Here is a 21,424-nt window from a genome sequence, read left to right as displayed (position 1 = left end):
TATATATATATATATATATATATATATATATATATATATATATATATCAGATAGGTATATATACCAGATATATATACATATATAATCTAGAATTCTATACATTAAGAACTTTGAATACGGTATACAAATTGGAAAATAAAAAATGCATTTGAAAAAATTAGGTTGGTACATCACATATGTATAATATATATAAAATGATAGTATATATATAAACAAACTTTCATATATTATTTTAACAATGACTTTGTTCAAAATATATTATAGATTTTATAGAACTTATGCTACAAAATCGTTCATATAGCAACCGTTGCTTCCTAAATCTTAGTCACACGCGTTTTGTTCTCGTTGCCTATCGTCTGTATTTCGTCTTGCATATCATAAAGCGGGGAGCACACATTTCTGCACAACGCATAATGCGTAAGCATAAGAAAACTGATTGGTCCATATACATGTGCATAAGAAAATAGACCAATCAATTTTCTTATGCTTACGCATTATGCGTTATGCAGAAGTGTGTGCTCCCCGCTTAAGTATTAAATAAATTTTACATAAAAAACAAATAATTTATCTCTTTTTATCAAAGTGCCTAACTAGATGCAACTAATGCTTGGATATTTTTAATAATCCAAAAACGCTCTGAATTTAATCTTTTCTAATAATAATTAATAATTTAATTATAATTAAATTGTTTTGGTTATTTTGCTATAGTTATAATATAATATAACATATGGACGCAAATGAATAAAGAGAAAATTATAAGGAAAAATATATATATATATATATATCTAAATATTCATATAATTTACAAGATAACTTCAAAAATCTAAAAATAAGTAATACATGGCCATTTAACCTTACATTGTATACTTCTGTGGGAATTCTATTTCATTTATAGTATCCGAATTCGATAGATTGTATCTTTTAATAATATGTAGACTTTTGCATCTCGTATTTAGGGAAATTCAGAAAATTCCAGTTTGAATATATTGTATTTCAACGTAATTATGTGTGCATTGAAAGTTCCTGTATATATGTATAACGTTTTATTGATGTCTAATCCGTTCCATTATAAAGAAGTATATCAATCACACATCAATATATATCCAAATTGCATTAATTTTAAAGAAAGTTTAAATAAACTCAACAATATCAAACAGCTTGCAAATATATGTATAAATGTCACAGGAATTTCGGGTAATTCATTTTTTGCAAAATCTCTAGGAAATCCACGAAAAAGAAGATATTGTGGAATAAAAATTATAAATATAATATAAACATAATTTATAAATATAAATATAATTTATAAATATAAATCAGAAATATATTTTATTAATTTATAAATATAAATTGTAAATATAATATTTATTAATTTATATATAAATTAATAAAAATCTCAACTCACAATTTCACTAGCAAAGTCCAAAATTTTACAAAATCACTGAAATCTCCTATTAAGATTTTTATAATTTTTATTCATCCACAATATTCCAGTTTTTTGTAAATTCCCTAGAAATTTTGCAAAAAAATGAATTACACCAAATCCCTGTCACATAGATATCTTCAAAAAATAACTTCCGGCTGTTAAAAATTAATAAAATATAATAATACAATTAAATAAACGACAACACATTCTAAAATATATTCTAACATAAATCTGAAATTAAATATATCCATTCTAGGTTTACCATATCTTTCAACAGCACAAATATGCTAGTGTAAGATTTAGGAATCTTTGTAGTCTTTTTATTAGATTAATGAAATATGAAAGTTATCAACAAAATGAAGATATATGCCCGGAGATTTAAAAAGCCAACACCTGCGATGGATTTGTGCAATCGCCTATTGTCATTCTGTGCATTGCCATTTCCGTAATACCATGGTAATGAACAAAAGCAGCTGCGATTACTAATACATGGAAGATTTGATGACTCTGAAACTATAAAATAAAAATATTAAAATATAATATATCGATATCGTCAAAATAATCTGAAATTGAGTCGTTATAAATCGACATTTTAATATTGCTTACCCAAATGTCGAATTTTCCTGGGAAAAAACGTTCAGGTACCCTTAAAGCATAAAATAACGCGCCTAATATGTACAAACATCCCATTAGTATTAGCCATCCGAGGGATGCTTGGCTAATCGCCTTGAACCAACCTTCGGCGACGGCATAGTGTACAGCTGGTATTACCTAAATATAGAATTAAGATATAATTAGACACAGAATTAAAACGTCAAGTTGAAACGTATATGATATAGATGTAGAATTGAGATAAATTTTAATACATAAGTTTTTGAAATTTATTTTAATTCTAAGCTATAACTGATTTAAAAAAAATAACTTACCCCGCTAAGTCCAAAACCCATAAAAACCCCAGCTCTGAGCGGACGATAGCTTGGTTCGCCAAATCGTTCCCACAATGAAACTACGATACTGGTTATACCAAGGACAACCACCACAGACAGATAGATTAACTTGGGTTGATAGTCGCAATAAAATCCGTAATAAAGCCATGGTACAAAACTACCCATAATAAGCATAGCTATGCCACAATAATCTAGCTTTGAAAACAGCTTTCCCACGCATTCGCTGTGGCAATGAACTGTGTGAAAGGCAAATGACAATCCTAGGCAAAGTATAGCACCAGCAAAGAAGGTACCAAATACCAATTTTTCTTCCAATTGAATTTCTATAGGAGGTTGCGATAGAAAAAATATAGCTATACCAATAAAGGCAACGCAGCCTGTAAGAAAAAAAAATAGTTTTATGAGCAAAATTGATAACCAAAACTCACAGAATATACTTAAAAGAATACGCTATGTATATATATGCTTTTCTTTACAGAAACTGCACATCGATACATTTAGCGTCACTTGATTAATAGACAGGAACGTACCTAATAAATGTGTCCAGATATTACCGGTTTCTGTATGAATTCGAAAAATGCTCTTAAAACACGCATAAAACGAGGGTAATGGCGGTCTGTGGCCAGCGTGTAAGAAATCGTTATCTTGCAACCATCTTGGTAGATTTCTAAAGTGACACTGTTTCCATGATGCCTCCCATACCTGCAAATAACATCTCCAGCTTTAAATTTGTAATTTGCTGGTCAACAATATTAAAGTAGATTAACTCTAATCCCTATAGCAAGTTTCTTGCTATCATCTAACGAAAAGATTCTTACTGCAAATATATATCATTGTAAATATCTGGATATCCTTTTACCTTTCGAACGAATTCCTCAGCCTGCTCTGCTGCGTTATGCGCTAGTGCACCTAAATCGATTTCATCACTCAGTACTCCTGCCTTCAACACTTCAGTCATCTGTAATATAAATGATAGATGTTTAATCATGTATAATCATGTGTGCAATCATTAATTGCATATATATTCTTTTAATGTACTCTTTTAAGGCACATACTTCACAATCCAGAAGATGATCATCTTCCGGCGTCGAAGGTAACGGACACCCAACTCCGTCCTCCTCTTCTGCGAGGCAACTTGCGTCATCGTCCTCTAACAATTCTTTAACTTCATGTAAACCAGGTATTTCGCTATTTAGCAATACACGTTCGCTCCATGGGATACGATGTCGCACTCCTAAATCCACTGATAAATCGTCTTCTTTTTCTTTGGCTTCCAGAATGACATCTTCGTATTGCGCCATGATTCAGAATAAATATGACTGACCGCAAGTCTGCAAAAAAAAAAGTATTAGTTCCATGGTACAAGTTCTTGTTGCAAATCTATATCTCGTCGCTATAAAACTTCAAGTGCAAGATCGTAATATACATTGTATGATATATTGTATGATAACGTATCCCGCTTCTTCCGGTATAAACACGCGTTTGAGAAAAAGAAAAGCAAGTGAGCAACTCTGTCAATATTAGACGGCATTCCGAGCCGCGTGTCAAGATGACAAAGAGACCGGCAAGTACCTACTTGAAACGCGAGTCAGATTAATCGCGAATCGTCAACAAATCCGAACGAATGCTCGCCTCCGGAAAGGAGAACGACCTCGCGCGTTTCGTCCAGCAAAAATTACGCACCGTTACGCAAACATAAATTGTCGTCACGGAGGTATGACGCGCGGTGACGTTACGACTGTGTAAACGTGTGTGATGATCTTATTTGATCTCATTACATAAGACACGATAAAAAAAGCGCGCACCGGACGCCGCGAGTCGCCCAGACTTTGGACTCTAGTCTCGTCGGAGGGTTACAGGTTATATTATTTTTTCTCTCTTCTTTCGCAGCCTGTTGCAGCTTCCGTTTCTTTTTTCTCTCTCGTCCGACGATCACGCGTCGCGGGTCGCGCGGGCCAAACCGAACGCACGAGCTCGTCCCCTGGGACGAGGTTGCGCTACGAGAGGAAAAAAAAATTACGAAAGCGTTGTGAATTTGTGAAAGTGCGCAACAGGCGTGAAATTTAATACACGGGGAACGACCGCGACGGAGCCGACGGTGACGTGTGTGTCAACGGGAGCGTGTCGTGCCTCCAGTATACGTACCAGTCGCACGACGATATTCTTCGCAATGTTCAATTTTGCGCGGGCATGCTTCTGAAATTCCTTTAGGCTCTCCGTAGAATATACTGGGATTTGGGATTATTTCAAAAAGAATCACGTTCTGCGCGTCTCGTTGTACTTTAAACGTTCACACACCTCGCACGTTTGGTCCGAGTGGCCATATGTTTAAAGGCCCGTGTCAGACTGAGCGACAGGAAGCGATGGAAATCGAGGATGGTGACTTGAAGATTACAATTCAACCAATCATGTTCATTTCTGTCCAATGTGGATTAAAAAAAGATAAAAAGTAAGTTAAATTGACAAAATTAAAGTCAATGCAATCCTACATATTGGCAGAACAGACGTTCTAATTTTTAGAACTAGAAAAAGATAAAAAGTAAATTAAACCAAAATTATAGTTGACAGAAATACACACGACGTGGTTGTCTCATTTCTGCCAATATTTATATAACTTCAATCTCGGTTTAATTTATCTTTTAACTTTTTCTAATACTTGGAACTAGAAAAAAAAGTAAATTAAAAGTAAATTAAATGGAAATTAAAGTTAATCGATCTACATTGGTAGAAATGGACAACAATTTGTTCCAATTGAATTCATAATATCCAATTCGTAATCCTGAATAGTCTGGTAGAGACAATAGGCCTGTTCTTTTTATATTAGCTGAACTTCTTGCGCACGGTTCATCTTTCCTCTCTTTCCTTTCATGTTGGAGAGAAAAAGAAAAAAGATGAACTGTGCAAGAAGTTCAGCTATAATAGAATAGGCCTATAGCTCGCTTTAAAAGAGAAGAAAAGCATTGACAGGTTTGTTCTCTCTTTCTTTCTTAGGCACGAACGGAGGACGAATAAAGCCAATAAAGGAAAAAGAATTGAACGAAAAACAAGAATGGTAAACACGTGGACGATTTCCACTGCGTTTGCAAGAGAAAAAGGATGACCTTCGAGTATCCAAACCTTTCTTTTAATGCGAACTCTTCGTAGGAGGCTTCAGTAAATTCGTGAACTCTCTCATTACTCCGTATACAGTATTACTAAAGGCTACTATACATGAGATTATTTAATTATAAAGGATTCGCCATGTTAGACGCACTTGTCCGTTCTGCAACGTTATCAGTTTTATATGTGCGTGTTCTATTATTATAAATAAATAAATACAGATATTTCGGTTTCTGTCGAAAGTATGGCGGAGTGCATCATCGAAAAACATACCGACGCCGACGGATTGTCGGAGCTGGAGGAGAAACAGAGGATAATCGACGAAGCACCTTTCGCTCGTTTGAAAATTAAAGATACCAATTGGCTAGGGTTAGTCGAGTTTAGAAGGAAATGTGACTTCTGTCAAAGATCGCGGAAATTCTTCTGCTACACCTGTTACCATCCTGTCATCCCGTGCTCGTATTTTCCACGAGTGAAGGTACAGATTACTATGGGCATAACTAAAGTTTTATTTAAACGTTAACTTAACCTTTATGTGAATGACGAGGTACCTTTTGCATTTTAACAATATGAAAAAACTGAAACTTTTCTATGTCTAGTCGCATTAGAGGACTGCAACTTTGCGAGAGCTCCTAAATCGATGAATATATTATTTTTAGTACTATTTTTGGGTAGATTGATCCAACAGGGAAGACGGCGAAACCAAAAGTTGCTCGACACCTTAATTACTCGAGAGTATTCGGGCACTTTGTCACTCATATAAGAATGAAAAAGTTAACGTATTCTTTATCCGTTTTTCTGCTTCATAATATAATTCTATATTGTATTTTTCAGCTGCCAATTAAAATCGACATCATTAAACATTCTCGCGAGATAGACGGCAAGAGCACGGCCGTCCACGCCGCGATACTCGCGCCGGAGGATGTAAAAATCTACACGTATCCGGATTTTCCGGAGATATTGAATAAAGAGGAAGTAAGAAGAAGAGCGACGATCTGTTTTCAAGCCCTGCGATACTTAAGGATACGGTTGTTAACCTGACGGACATTGGACTTTTAGACTGTTTTAGTTTTTCCTAGCAAAGATAGTGCAAGGAATATGAGCGTCGAGGATCTCTTTATAAGAGAAGGGAGGAAATGTGACGCCTCGGAAGAAAGGACTGTATTTCCTATAAAAAGGGCCATCTTCATTGACAGCACGTGGCAGCAAACCAAATCAATATACAAAGACCAAAGATTGAGAGGTATATAAGAAAGGATTAGTTTAGTTTTTATGATTATCATACATGTGCAATGCGTTTGCGTTGCTGTTGAACTTACTATTTCTGTATGATTGACACAGAACTACGTTGCGTGATATTAAAATCGAGGATTTCTCAATTTTGGCGTCATCAAAAGAAGAGTCCAAGATGGTATTTAGCGACAATCGAAGCAATTCATCAATTTCTAGTGGAATTACACACGTGTGCTCTTGGGGTGGAGGAAGACTATGATAAATTCGATGGCTCGATGGAATCAGAAAAGTCCGAAGAATTCTCTGACGAACACTCTGTAACTAATAACGAAGAAATAATGCAGAAATACAATGGACAGTATGATAATCTTTTATATTTTTTTAAGTACATGTATGAAAAAATTCATTCCATATACAATCATAACAGATTACAAGCTTATAGAAGACCACTCGCATAACTACATTTTCTTACATTAACAAGCTCTTTTGCATTTGATCAAGTAACAATCATGTTTATGTTATGTTTTGTACAAACTATCCTGTTCTAAATTAACATACATTATTCTCTTGTAATTATATGGAAAAGTACTGTATTCAATGTAATTTCAAAATTTTACAAGATGGTATTATTTTAAAATTACCAAAATGTTTAGAGATTCTTTTCGAACAATGTGTGACAAAACGTGTTTCTCTCAGATTGGGGAATGTGTTGTAACCTTTTTTTTTTTTGTAGTTAAACAAAGATGTAACAAAAAATGAATAAAAAGTTATTTTTCTAGCAATGTATTTTTTAAATCCGAAAATCCAATCTAACAATAAGTGATAGTAGGAGGATCGGTGGAGTGGACGCCGGCCGGCGGAGGATTGGCGGAGGATCTCTTGATTCTTATAGAAGAATTAAACTGAAAACTTTTTATACCTTTGTAAATTGTAAGCATCAAATACTAGTACATAATCGAAATTTTAATATCAGCGTATTATCGTTTCATATTGAAATTACATATATTTAATCAATCTAATTTGTAATATATTTTCCTATTTACTGACTTCTGTAACTTCAAATGAGAGCGCAGTCTATCTGTACAAAAAAAGCCAAGGCTAGATAATAACGCAGAAATATATAAATAATAAAATTTAGAGGAAATGCTGTGAATGAAAAAAATTGTTTGTAACTCGTAAATCATTTACGATTTTCTATGTGCTATGGCTTTTAAATAACAGGCAAATTGACCAATCGCAGTCGAGAGAATTCTCAAAAAAAAAAACATTTTGAAACTCTTCAGCCGTGATTAGTCGATTGTCTACTGCTTGAGCCTTAAGGCCGTTACACATGGACAAATGTAGCTAAATATAAGTAGTAAGCAAATCGACCAATCACAGTTGGGAGTTTCAAAATGACAGTTTCAGGATACTACAATTGTCACGACACATATAAGTTAGGTTAGAATAATAAATTTCTGAAAAGTCGAAAGAGTTTTTTATCGATTTCAGTGAATAATTGTCGTGCGACAAACGAAATTTAGGCCGTAGGCCTCATGTTTTCGAAAATGCTCGATTGTCATTGGTGGAATCGTTAGTGTAATATGTATACAGCCTTAAATCGCCTAGGTTTTTCCGTGTGCCATGGCCCTAGTAGACACGCGTTTTGAGTTTCGAGATCGGTGTGAGCCGTGAGCGATATCGCTTTGTTACTAATTTCGTAACGTTTATCACGAGTATAGAAGCGTCACGAACGTTTACCTGTCATCTGGTCGTGTGACGAAAAGATCTTGGACGAGATTTGTATATACACAAAAGAAATCGGGGGGCGATATTCCATTATCGTAATTATACATTACGAGGTTAACGAGGTACGTTTTTTTTTCTTCGACGAGTGGAAAGGGAAGATTGTTTTCAGTTTTGTATCCTCAAATATTAGACGCAGGTTAGGTTCCGATAATAAACGATTGTTTTGTCACGAAATGTTTGTTCCGTGGAATCGGAAGAAATATTGAAAAATGTGATAGAGAATTTTCAATATAATCTGTAAGATTCTATGCATTTCTATGCATTATCGATTATCCTATTGTCTGTATATAGATTCGTTGGGCAGGAACGTACAACATGCCAAAAATGCCAATTCGAAAACCCAAGAGGGTTGGTGTGCTGACCAAAAGGACGCAGTGCTTGAGGAATCATTACAAAGAACGGATATCATATAGACCACGTGAGAAAAATTAGAATTCTCTAGCTTCATCTTGTATTCTCTTCGACATGTTGCCGTTGTTGTTTTGACAAAATTATTTCTTCTTAGTGTATGAGAAATTGAAGAACAACAATAGTTATTTGGCCAAGGCGCTTTCGAAAGAGAAGCAGAATAGTCAGTCACTTTTCACGCAGAATGTAGAACTAATTGGAGAGGTTCAACAGTTACATCTGGTATGCAACACGCGAAATGTGAGTATTATTTATGTGACAAAGGCTACGGTCAACGTGACGCTACAAATGCTTTGGAGCGTTCTTCTTCTCTTTCTTTCTTCATTGAAAGAAAAGTGAAGAGGAATGTTTCGAAGTATTTGTAGCATCACGTTGACCGTACCCAATATAGTTCATATTAGTGATTTGGAATTGGGAGAGATAATCTCTCGCAGAATGTAAATTTATTTATATATATATTTTTTTTCTAATCTACATGCTAGTTTTCTTATTTATATCTATTATTTATTTCAGACTGTAATATCAAATGTACTAAATAATGCAAAGGAAATACTAAAAATGTTGGTGACAATGACTGGTTATATGACAAACACTATCTCTATGTGTCAAGAACATGTTGCTTCCAATAGTACTGTGAGACTGTCATCCGCTTCAGCTGGAAGTAAGGAATATCTCAATAATAAAATATATTAAACTAAAAAATTTTCTATTTTAATTTTTTTTTTTTTCATGAATCATGTATTGTCTGTGTCATTATTTGTTATGTCTTTACATTGGAACATATTTCAGGGAAAGAATCGACCACTAGATTATCAACAAAATCACCAGCTAAAGGTGTCGTGAAGCCTATGGTGGGTGGGCATACTATTACTAAGCCCACAATTAATTTAAGCCGGGTTAATATGGAAAGTATTAATAATATATCGAGACTAAGTGATATACAAGAAGAAGTAACTTCACCTAATAGAAGCCAGGAAATAAATAATGAGACTAGATCGCCAATTATGCCTACCACACCTCTAAGATATGTAAGTATATAATTTGTATCATTGGCTGTGTTTCAAAACACTCTGGGTAACTAAAATCTATAGTTTACGTTACGTACACCATAGCATTTTAGTTAACTAGAGTGAATTTTGGAACGTAAGCATTATTTCTCATACATATATACAGGGTGTTTCTTAAAAAGCGCCGATTAGTTACATAGCGCTATTTTTTAATGAAAAATTGAGTCGAAAAGTCCTGAATCTTTTTTTTTTTCTATAATACTTGATTCTATAATATTCTATAATATATAATAAAGGATAGTGCTGATTAGATTGACTTTACTTAGTAATTACTGCTTTTTTAAGCGTTATAGAAAAAAAATGCTTCAGAACTTTTTGATTCAACTTTTGATAGGGAATGGCGCTATGTAAGTAGTGGGCGCTCTTTAAAAAACATCCTACATATATAAAATTTATGAAACATTTGTATACTTATTTATATATTTCTTTCTAAACAATACACCGTTGTTTTAGGAAAATGGTCGTACGTGCAGACTGCCAGAAAGACTCACAATTTCTTCGCCCATTGTTAATGGTATGGTATATCACGAATAGTAATTTAATTATTTAAGCATTATACGTTGATGAATTAATATAATCTTTAACTAATATTTATATACATTTACAGTGGCAGACGAACAAAGATTAAGAAGAAGAAGGAGAAGTCACCATTCAAGATTGTCGGTATCTTTTTCGCGATCGCGAAATAGATGGTCCGAAATAGATGAAACTCCAACAACTACGGGACATATTAATGTAAGTGATACTACAATAAAACTTCAGGATAATATTACTAAATTATTGCAGTACTCTCCAATTTTTTGGAGAGTTGCTTCACTCATGTAATGTAAAAAAATGTCTAATATGTCTAATAAGGATATTAACCCTTGCCTTACCTTTTAGATATTACATATATTTAAACTGTTATTGCATTACTATTTTCCCGTAGGTAATTGGCACCAGGATTGATATTGAAACTCAGGAGAGTAATGGTGACACATCTCCTGATCTATCAGACAGAGTAAACGCAACATCAGAATCGCAGGTGTCGATTAACTCGAGCGAGGAAGATGAAACGCACGTGGACACATCGAAAAAAGACCTTGATATGCAAATAAGTAATAATAAGGTCTTTAATAAAGATATTAGTAGGAATTTGAGTGTAGCGGAAAGTTGTAACTCAAGACCGTCACAAAATAATACTAAAACTTGGGAGGAAGATCCACTGGAAGGTCCGAGCTGGCTATTTAACAATACTATGCCGTCGCGGGATAACGAGCCAGAGGAAGTCGATCCTGTTGACGATTCTGACGTTAACAATAATACATCACAAGTAATAGTGTATGATGATTCGAGCGTCACAGAAAGCAACGTAGAAGAGACATCGAATCTAAACGAATCTATGAGCGATATGCAAACTTCAGAGAGAGACACAGCGCCCATTGCCGAGCGTTCCGAATCGTATCCGCCCGAGCAGGATGTGGATGGTAATATTTGCGAGATACTGCCGGTGGAGACTGTGTCCAACCATGAAAAAAGTTTGGATAACGTAGAAGACAGTAACGCGGATGATACAATGAAATTTGCGAGTTTCGTGACGCTGAGACGAGGGCACTCCGAGGCGCCGGAAGAGACGGAAGACTTTACGTTAATGTGTCGTCCATCCGCACAAAATATGCAATTTAATATCAACGAGCTGCGATTGCCCACTTTGGAGGAACCCGTGATAAATGATTCCGCTGTCGGTAACGAAATTGACACCGAAGTCATCGCCGCGATACCAAGAGTTACGAATAATATTCCGGTGGCACCTGTGTCGAATCGGAGTTTGAATGACTCCAATTACAACCATATCACGAGAAAACTGCCATTAATTGTAATTGACGATCACAGGAGAACGTTGATACTGCAAAAGACGAAGCATTCCGATAAAAATAGTAATAAATCGAAAACGTCGAGCACGAAAGACCGAACGAGTCATACTGAAAATTCTTCGACAGTTAAGAATATGACGAAGCCGAGAAACAAATCGGAGAACAATCGAGATCCGAGCGCAGCGAAAGTCGTTTTGGAGAAGCTCAATGAATCCCATGTTAAGCCTAGGGTGTCGGCCAATGATTCCCAAAATGCTAATAACGTCGCGTATGTATAATTATTACAATTCGTTATAAGATTTTTCTCTTGCAGGTTGTCTTGAATCATATATGCTTTTATATCCTGGATTTACAGGAAAGACATCACGTCGGATGAAGAAGAAAATCCACGAGACTCCGAAAGTACCTACGCTTCAAGTCGTCCTCGACGAAGAAAGGCGCCGGTAAACTTGAAAGAACCCAACTTAAACAAGTGAGTAAAAATTTTGCTTAGATTGGATAGAATATGTCGTAGTAGAATTTGCTCTAATTAAAATATCCGAATATGAATAATTAAATCTCGTATATAACGTGAGAAAATGTGTTTCTTTGCAGGAAACTGAGACGAGACTAAAAGGGAGGATTGATACGCATAATCAAGATTTAATGAAGAAAATTGTTACATCACATTATCAATATTGATAACAATGCCTCTTTCCGTATCGAGTTTTGACAGAATGATGTAAACGAGTTTGTATTACATGTAAACTATCTGAGTAGCTACCAAGTTTCATAATCAATGGCGTTTATTAGTTGCTATCTTGAGAGATACAGTTAATTCAACTGGCCCAATAGTCGCGCGGGAACGTCATATTCCCGATACATTACTTCTTCCACTGATATGCCGCACATACTATATAATTGGCCTTTGTATCATTATTATTTTAAGCGTTAATACGTACAAAACATGCCCATATATCTTCCTTTTACGATACTATTGGTATTCTTTTGTATGCCACCAGAATTATTTTAACCCTAATCCCTCCAACCAGGCACTTTCGTGTCCCACGCGTTTCTAATGTCGCTTTGTTCTGGACGTTAGTTCCGGAAAACCAACGGCCGTGGGATAATTCCCCCTACCCCTAAAAAAAGTTGTTATAGTAGGGAACATCAAGTAGAAATTTCAGAGCCCTAGTTCATTTACTCTCGAAACGGCAAACAGTCAAAATCTCGTTGATTAAATGGAAAAAACGTTAGAGGGATTAGGGTTAACAAACATAACCGGGATATATAAATTGTTAGTAAATTATTTTCTCCTCTGGTTCAATAATTAATTTACGATTACAATATACGTTTTTTTTTTACATTTTCAAGCGTTTCGAATTTTTTCCATTTTCCACCAAGCCGATGCATTTTTATTATTGTTTGCGTTACCAATTAGACAGACGATTAGCCATGCGTATTATATGATGTCCAATATTTTTTTATATTAATATCGTGTGAAAATAATCAGAAACATCATACTCAATTCCCCCGATGGACAAATCTATACTTTTAAATCTACTTTTAATCCTTTTCAAGTTAAGTTGCAAATATTATAATTCTATACGCAATTCAATAACAGATTTCACTATACATTGTATTATTCGTTTTGATAACGCTTTAGAAATGAACCTAATGACCGAACTGTCAACAATAATTAATATCCAGAGATTCTCATCTCCCATTTTCCTCTCGATTTTAAAATTTGTGTGTTATCTGATTTTCTTATCCATCTAAACAACGCCTAATGTTCTCGCAACGAAGAGGCTCCGTGGAAAAGTCTCGAAATTAAGCGCGAGGTGAAACTGTTTTGCCGTGCTCGCGCGAAATGATTGATCGCCGTCGGAAACGGCCGGCAGCTTTCGTGCGCAAATAAAAAGGCTTGGCCTCCGTGTACTCGAGTAGCGTTATGTGTATATGTAATGGATTTAACCTTCCGCGCGAGAGCGCGGGCGCGCGGGAGCAGAAATTAATTATGTTTGTTTAATTTCGAGATGAAAAAAGCAGCTGGCACTGCCTCGCCCATGCGGCGTTCGTCGCCAATCCAGGAAAGAAGAAAAAAGAGAAAAACGAAGACAGGAGAGAGAGAGAGAGAGAGAGAGAGAGCAAGAGAAAGAAAGAAAAAGAGTCGTTGCTGAAATGTTTGTAACGTGAATGAAGAAACTAAAAAGCACCGACTATGAAACTTTGATTAAATTTTGGTGCGCTAACAATTAACGTGTTTCAATTTTCACGAGGAAGACTTTCCCACAAAAAGATGCTTGCATGCGATGTGCATGCTCAATCACCAGTATACGACAGTAAAATGCACGTCGGGTTTGGAAAAAATTAATTTGAACTAATTATTACATATATGTATTACGCTTATATATTAAAGTTTATATAATAGCCCTCTTTGATTCTCCAATAACTCTGTATTTTTGCATCGAAGCTGCTGGGTCGTTTCAAGTTTAAAGACTGACTTGAGGATGAGGACGCAGCTATCTCGCGACGCTACGTTTATATCGGTTCGTTAAGCTGCTGTTAAAAAGAAAAAGTAACGCGATACACCACGGAAAGATATTCGCGACATGATCAATCGTTACGTGAACGTCAGTGCAACGTGAACCGATGTATCGGCATGCCATCGGTCACGTCGTCGTCGCGACGTCGCGTGCTTGTCGCTCTCGTTGGATTGCCGGATATCGACGCTTCGCGCATTTCCCCGTGCACACCGGAAAATCACGGACGAGATCTGAGACGGACGTCCCTATTAATTAACGCCGCGTTACGGTCTACCTCGACGTTGTCCACCTTGAGAAACACGCGATTATTTCCTCGCGTGTCTTTACTTTCGCGAGAGCACGCACGCGCCTATCTTATGAGATACGAGCGAGAATCGCCTAATTAAATTTAGTCCGAGAAAGCACGCGAATGTCACCCGCGAGAAACACCTGCTTTTTCTCACTCTCCTCAATCATATATATGATATATACTTGAACTAACGATGCACACGCACGATATACTTTGCTAACGAAAAGAAAATTTAAACGGTTCGATTTCTTAATTTAATCACGTCGATTATAATTCAGAAGTTTGATATTCAATTGTTTCCGGTGATAAGAATAATAATTCGATTATAATATTGCAAGAGAGAGCGCAAGAAATTTTTAGTTTTTTAATTAGACATTGTATGTACTTTGGAATATGGAATGTATACAGTATGAATTTGATGACATTTATGTTTTGTTCTTTTCTTTCGTTTTTCTCTAACTAAACAACCGAATCGGATAACGACCCAGCAAACAGCGCGCGTTCAACGCGATTTTCCAGGAAAAGATTCGGGTGAAACGATCAAAGGAGCTTTCCCGGGAAAGCGCATGCGGCCAGAATGCAGTAAAACGCCAATTTGTTCGAAAATACATCCGGTAAACGAGCACGGCGTTCTTATTGAATCTAACTCTTAGATTGTTGTTGCGAGAGAAGTAAATATAGACGATAAAGATGTATTTTAAAAAGTTTCTATGAATTACAAATACTGGATAACGATAAAAATAAATTAATAATTAAAAGAAGTGTTATACTTATTGTAAAGAGATTTCTATAAATCATAAGAATATTAATCGAACAGTCGAACATTTCAAAAAATTCACGCGGGTCGTTTCGGAAAAATTTGCTGGATGCATTCTCGTTCGAATTTCTCGCTTCTCGTGTCACAGGCGATAAATAGCTACATTTAACGGTATTTAAAACTTGTGACAATCGAGTGGCCTGAGAAGCGTTGATTTATCTTAAAGTCGATACGTCAAACTTGCACGGTCGACTACATTAAGCAAGAACGATAATGACGGACGTTTTAGTCGTCCTGAAAGTCGCTTGGTGCATCGAGACGCAATTGCATAAGATGCAGACGGTCGATTACGGACATCATGCGGCGAGAGGGTACAATTGAGATTAAGGCTTACAGCTATATTTTTATGCAAACGATATTGACGTGACAAGTGGAGTAGTTAATAAGTAGACATCGGATTTTTTATATGCAATTAATAACTAAGATCATGTTATTTATAATATCCATCATATTTCTACTGCAACATATGTTAGGTATAAATATGTTGACTATTATAAATAATATAAATAACAAAATCTTGGCTATTAATTGCTTTTTTTCACCAATCTGCATATAAAAAAATCCGATGTCCATTAATAAGTAACTTTTACCTGTAGTTATTTTTATTAGGAAAGTGTATTTTTTGCCCTCAACAATTAATCGCCAATTTCTAACATTTCATTAAGAGACACAGGCGAAAATGTTTTAAGTTCAACGATATCGAAACTTGTAGATCACTGTTATATTAGCGTTTTCTAGGCAAAGATTTTGCCGCTTTCAAGAACTTTCGAAAATACGAAATTTGATAAGTACACGCGTTTCGCAACTTTTTATTTTTTTAATATAAACTTTTTGAAAACTATTTGATTTCGGCAAAAGCGTATAGAAACTCGTTTGCCTGCCCAAAGCGGTAAAGGGAGAAGATAGATCCGCAGATGGTCGCGTGGGAGCGAGACAGCGAACATAAAGCATCGTTCTCACCTATACGTCTGATCCCCCGATCAACATTGCAAAAGAAACTTATTAGTTTGTAAAGTCGACTCTGTCGAAATCGTCCGCGCCGTAGATCACCCTGAGACGATCTTTTACATTTTTGACATTTCATGACAGCTCGCGTCTTCACACTGTTCCGGAATGTCTGTCAGGTGGATGTGCACCTTAACCCTTTTACCGGCGTTTCGATGCCCCCTCCCCCCATGCTGACCCCCACTATCGGTGGACATCCAACCGGGGGCGCATGCGTCCGTCATTTCCCAGTAACTCCGATCGGCCGGCCAATCGGGCACGCTGGGTGTCGACATCGTCGGCCAATCTGCACCACGATCGGTGACGACAGTGCTATTTTCAGCCGGCATGACTCACGGGATATAAGCGAGTACGTTTAGTTGGGTGTTCACAAGTTGTCGGGCCACCGTGGCGCACAGGGTGATCCGCGTTCGCGCAAACACACGTCGTCGCGATCCCGTCGCGCTGCGTTCCGTTCTGTGGACAGAAAGACGCGGCACACGCGCACCACGTCGTGTCGTGAGTCATTGTTGTGTTGACAGTCGAAGCAGCCGGGCAGGCGGGACAGAGTACAAGGAGTTGCAGGCAGGCGAGCAGACGGGCAGACAGGCAGGTTGCCGCTCCTCTGCGGGCCGGCTGTCGTTGCTGTCGACGTAGTAAGTTGCCGGACGTGCGTCAAATATCGCTCGTCTTCTGCGCCGATTTCGGTCGACTCGCTCGTACGTGCCGCCGGTGGTTGGTGCGCGATACGCCGAGTGTGACGTGACAGTCCCGTGAGACGGTGGGACGGTCGGAGGTGCGGCGTGGAGTAAGAAGAGACGGCGGTCGTACCGCGAGTGAATTTTTGCGTACAGTCGCGCGCGGCTGTTATGTAATCACTCCGCAGCGCGGAGCAAAGTGTTTGCGCGTTGACGTAGGCACAGAGGAAGGAGAGACTGAGAGAGAGAGAGAGAAAGAAGACGGAGAACGTCGCAGAACTCGTTGACGTGTTGAAACTCCAGGAAAGTCCGTCGTTGTGTTCAACATTTCGGGCCGGATAAGAGAGTCGCGCAACTCCCGGGGAAACCGGCCGTTTTCTCGTCCGGAGGCCAGAGACCAAAAGAAGTCGAGGGTGAAACCTCGGTTGTTTCTAATCGAGGCGAGTTAACCAGCCCGGCGGTATCGATGGTGCGCAGCCTGACGATGGAGCAGACGTTCTACGAGGACGCGAGCGTCTACGCCGCGATGAACGGTCGCGAGAACAGCATGGGCCAGCTCAAGCGGAACCTCACGCTGGATCTGAACGGCTGCCAGAGGCCGGGGCCGCAGGCGAAGAGGCCGCGGCTGGGCCCACTGCCGCCCGCCCCGAACAACGTCATGCCGATCCTAAGCTCGCCGGATCTCAACATGCTGAAGCTGGCCTCGCCGGAGCTCGAGAAGCTGATCATGACGCAGCCGGACGGTCTGGTCACCAGTCTACCCACCCCGACCACGCAGATCCTGTTCCCCAAGGCGGTCACCGAGGCCCAGGAGATGTACGCGCGAGGCTTCGTCGACGCGCTGAACGAGCTTCATCACTCCGACAGCTCGCAGGAACCCGGCAGCATGCACGGCGCCACGTACACGACACTGGAGCCGCCCGGTAGCGTGCAGAGCACGGAATCAACCATGAGCAACTCCGGCCTGGTGCACGTCAAGGACGAGCCGCAGACGGTGCCGAGCGTGTCGAGCACGCCGCCGATGTCGCCGATCGACATGGAGAATCAGGAGAAGATCAAGCTGGAGAGGAAGCGGCAGAGGAACCGCGTGGCCGCGTCCAAGTGCCGACGGCGCAAGCTCGAGCGCATCTCCAGGCTCGAGGACAAGGTCAAGCTGCTCAAGGGCGAGAACAGCGAGCTGAGCGGCATCGTGCACAAGCTCAAGGAGCACGTGTGCCGGCTCAAGGAGCAGGTCATGGACCACGTGCACGCCGGTTGTCATCTCATGGGTGTCGGTAACCAGCACCAGTTTTGAAGCTCCCAATCGTCCTTCCTCCCTGGCCGAGGATGACGAACGTTAAACCCTCGCGGGTTCGCTGTCACCGCGCTCACTACCTTCTTGCCCCTTCGCGGTAGTTTCCGCAAAAGAAACGAACGGTGAACTTTGTCGCTACGGCCGGTGCGTCGTAGCGCAACGCCGGTGTCGTTTGGATCTTCTCTTCTACGATTGCGATCGAGGGAAGATCTCTGGCTGCGTAAACACGAGGCTGTCACTCGGAAACCGTCCCCCCTTCTTATCTCGACCTCAAAAAATTCCGGAGTGGATTCTTTGTTTTTCTACGATTGACGCCAAGGAGAAGCAAAGTTCATCCTCATTTTCCGATGTATCGCCAAAGAGTTTGGGACGGAGGAGGCGGTCTTCGAGAAGCGAAGGATGATCCTGTTGCCAGTCTGAAAAAGGATCTTCACAAAAGGGGGAGGGATAAGGAGTCCATCATCCACACCGCGCTCGCTGTTTTCTCTCTCTCGGTTCTTTTGTGACGCGATCGGGGAGGAGACGATCGCACGACGACGGCAAGAACAGCGTGCGGCAGGCGGAGCAGGAGGAAGAGGAGGAGGAGGTGACGGTCGAGGTGGAGAAGGAGGAAGGAGTGCCTTCGTACAGCGTGAAACGTAAAGGATGCTTTTGGGAGAGTGGCGGGCGTGCGCGCGTGCGTGTTGCGCGCATGCGAGAGACTTTACACGCACGAGCACGCTCGGCGACGGGCGAGCGCGTGTATCATACGTATGAGTGAGAGAGAGAAAGAGAGAATGTGTATAACAAGGAAAGAGTGTGTATGCATGCGTGAAAGAGAGAGAGAAAGAGGGAGATCGCGCGCGAAGTAGCACGAGGGGGGAGAAGTACCGCGGCGGCCATTTTGGAGAACGCGAGAGAGCCGGCGGGAGATTCGAAGCTACCGGAAACTCAGGCTCTTCTCGTTTCTCTACCCATTCTTCCCTTTGTCGTCGAGTACGCGATCCGTCGTCCGTCAGCGAATTCACTTTGTACCGTTTTCACGATGCTCGATCGTTGCATAAATCGTTTCCGCGCTTGACGATCTTGCCGTTAGATCGTAGAAAGCGAAGGGCCCCCCCTTCTTTCTTTCTCGACAGTGAACGGCAGTGCCGATTTTCTTCTCTACGCGAATTCGCGTAGGTATGCGATTTCGCTTGTTCGATACGAAGCGTTCGCTTTGCAAGTGACGTAAATCAAGTTTCGAAAATTGTTTCCTTGACACAGATACACCCCTGGATACGCGCGAGGTGATTTTTGCGCTCCGTGATTCTCCGTGAATAAAATTTAAACGCCTCGTGCCAAGTTGCGAGGATCGTTACATTCGTCGAATATCGACGATTCCCCGCGACTCATCGCCGGCTCTTTTTTTCGCGAACGAGGAAGACGATTGTGTATTTTTGCGAGTCAATCAAAACGGGAGATTCTCATCTTTTCGGCGCGATCGCGCCGGAAGGAACCGCACGAGACCGACTTACATGTGATAAGCGCAATCAAACCGGGAGATCACGTTTGCCTTTTACAGAATGCACTTTCGCGAGAGAGACTCGAGCATTCCGCTAGTTTTGGAAACTTCTACACTTTGGTGCATACGAAAGATTGACAAATTAATTAATTCTTAAGGAACACATTACGGTGCTGTACTATAGCCGCGCGCAGAAAACATGCATTAGGGCAGTCTGTTATAATAACGCGTATTCTAACGTACACCAGACGACAGAATCGATCGACGACTGCTAAAGCGTCGAAACGAGCTTGATTTATTAAGTAGCGTATGTCTCGCGTATTATTTTTTTTTTTTAATTAAAATTACATAGTTTCAAATCTTTACGATATATGATTGAATTTTGGACAGTTAATGTCCAAAGTTGAAAGATTAAAATTAAAGTATTTTTCTAATTGTGATTGGTGAAATGCAATTATATATGTAAATAATGAAGAGGCGCAATCCGTTGCGCCGAGTACATATGTAAAATTTTTTAATTGTTAAAATTGTAAAAATATGTACAGATTGTTTCTGTATCTTCCATATACGTACTTTGAACCGATTGGATTGAAGGATTATTTGAATAAAGAGATATACATATTATCTAATATTTATATTGCGTTGGAAACTATCGGCAGAAGACGCGTTCGCTACGATCGTATGCCTCGCCCGTGCGTGCATCGCGATTAAACATTGTTCGATATTTCTTCTAAGAGCATCGATATTTTTCTCCGACGTGCCTCGACGTCGCTTCGCCCGCAACGCGTTGGTCGGACGGTACCGAAGTAGCCTCGGTTTTAACCCCGCTTTTTGGAGAGAAACCAGCGCTATTAAGTCTGTACAAATAGATTAGTGTTTCGGGAGCAATCGTGCGTGTTGAACCTGTCGAAGAATCATCCCTGGGCGAAAAGGACGGACGCGGTGTACGCTCGCGGTGTGAGAAACGGCCCTATGTAATCGCCTAACGCGTGCTGATTATTCCGGATCACGCCTGATTTACCGACTTACAGAATCGACGTAAATCACGTAATTATACGATTGATCAGATCACGCTTATTATCACAGGATACTCGAGAAATTGATTCTAACTAGTCTATCTCGTCCAACCATCTTTCACAGAATATGATTTGTCGTAAATAGTTTTTGTCGTAAAAAAATTCAAGAATATGATAGACTTTTTGCAAATTGGAACGGCGGATGACGTACTTAAAAGAAAAAACGAAAAAAGAAGATTAAAATAGCCTTATATCCGCGTGGATTGATATCATTAAAAAATTACCTTTAAAAAAAAAGATAAAAAAGTCGCCAAGTGCACGCGTATGAAAAATTGTTATAAATTGTTAAAATAGCCTTTCATCCGCGTGGATTGATATACTGCGTCCGTTCGCGCGATACCCCCAGGAAGACCCCCCGAATCTTTCCCTTAGCTCTTAAGCCGGAGACGGTCAGCGAGTCACGTTCTCCTTGGTTCTTCTGCGCGTTTCACGGCGCGTGG

General features: G+C 39.4%; 4 protein-coding genes across 10 annotated transcripts; 3 read left to right on the top strand and 1 right to left on the bottom strand.

The window, feature by feature from the left end:
• Nucleotides 1-1,727: 1,727 nt before the first annotated feature.
• Nucleotides 1,728-4,761, bottom strand: LOC112464111 (adiponectin receptor protein). Of its 5 annotated transcripts, none has more exons than XM_025030912.1 (7): nt 4,516-4,761; nt 3,426-3,701; nt 3,230-3,328; nt 2,901-3,072; nt 2,350-2,747; nt 2,030-2,194; nt 1,728-1,936 (listed from the first exon to the last, which is right to left on the bottom strand). In XM_025030912.1, exons 2-7 carry the CDS (start codon nt 3,669-3,671, stop codon nt 1,802-1,804), a joined length of 1,215 nt encoding a protein of 404 aa, XP_024886680.1. In that variant the 5' UTR covers nt 3,672-3,701; nt 4,516-4,761; the 3' UTR covers nt 1,728-1,801. The 5 variants fall into 5 exon arrangements, with proteins under 5 accessions (XP_024886680.1, XP_024886698.1, XP_024886689.1 ...); XM_025030930.1 differs by lacking the exon at nt 4,516-4,761 and adding an exon at nt 4,176-4,503; XM_025030921.1 differs by lacking the exon at nt 4,516-4,761 and adding an exon at nt 4,003-4,086.
• Nucleotides 4,731-7,484, top strand: LOC112464134 (DTW domain-containing protein 1). Of its 2 annotated transcripts, XM_025030953.1 has the most exons (6): nt 4,731-4,819; nt 5,362-5,523; nt 5,713-5,947; nt 6,304-6,444; nt 6,529-6,712; nt 6,811-7,484. In XM_025030953.1, the coding sequence occupies exons 2-6, from the start codon at nt 5,498-5,500 to the stop codon at nt 7,158-7,160; spliced, it is 936 nt and encodes a 311-aa protein (XP_024886721.1). In that variant the 5' UTR covers nt 4,731-4,819; nt 5,362-5,497; the 3' UTR covers nt 7,161-7,484. The 2 variants fall into 2 exon arrangements, with proteins under 2 accessions (XP_024886721.1, XP_024886732.1); XM_025030964.1 differs by having other exon boundaries at nt 5,362-5,947.
• Nucleotides 7,485-8,156: 672 nt separating this feature from the next.
• Nucleotides 8,157-13,439, top strand: LOC112464190. Of its 2 annotated transcripts, none has more exons than XM_025031045.1 (10): nt 8,157-8,552; nt 8,782-8,908; nt 8,996-9,138; nt 9,412-9,559; nt 9,688-9,926; nt 10,419-10,479; nt 10,573-10,700; nt 10,894-12,086; nt 12,174-12,290; nt 12,413-13,439. In XM_025031045.1, exons 2-10 carry the CDS (start codon nt 8,806-8,808, stop codon nt 12,429-12,431), a joined length of 2,151 nt encoding a protein of 716 aa, XP_024886813.1. In that variant the 5' UTR covers nt 8,157-8,552; nt 8,782-8,805; the 3' UTR covers nt 12,432-13,439. The 2 variants fall into 2 exon arrangements, with proteins under 2 accessions (XP_024886813.1, XP_024886821.1); XM_025031053.1 differs by lacking the exon at nt 8,157-8,552 and adding an exon at nt 8,607-8,626.
• A 3,374-nt stretch (nt 13,440-16,813) lies between these two features.
• LOC112464278 (transcription factor AP-1) lies at nt 16,814-21,156 on the top strand. Its single transcript, XM_025031175.1, has one exon. It carries the CDS (start codon nt 17,598-17,600, stop codon nt 18,423-18,425), a length of 828 nt encoding a protein of 275 aa, XP_024886943.1. The 5' UTR covers nt 16,814-17,597; the 3' UTR covers nt 18,426-21,156.
• Nucleotides 21,157-21,424: the final 268 nt, after the last annotated feature.

Source organism: Temnothorax curvispinosus, unplaced genomic scaffold, assembly GCF_003070985.1.
Source record: "Temnothorax curvispinosus isolate PA1 unplaced genomic scaffold, ASM307098v1 QBEX01001491.1, whole genome shotgun sequence".
Classification (NCBI taxonomy): Eukaryota; Metazoa; Arthropoda; class Insecta; order Hymenoptera; family Formicidae; genus Temnothorax; species Temnothorax curvispinosus.
The sequence above is the reverse complement of the archived record's forward strand: the minus strand, read 5'-3'. Positions and strand labels throughout refer to the sequence as shown.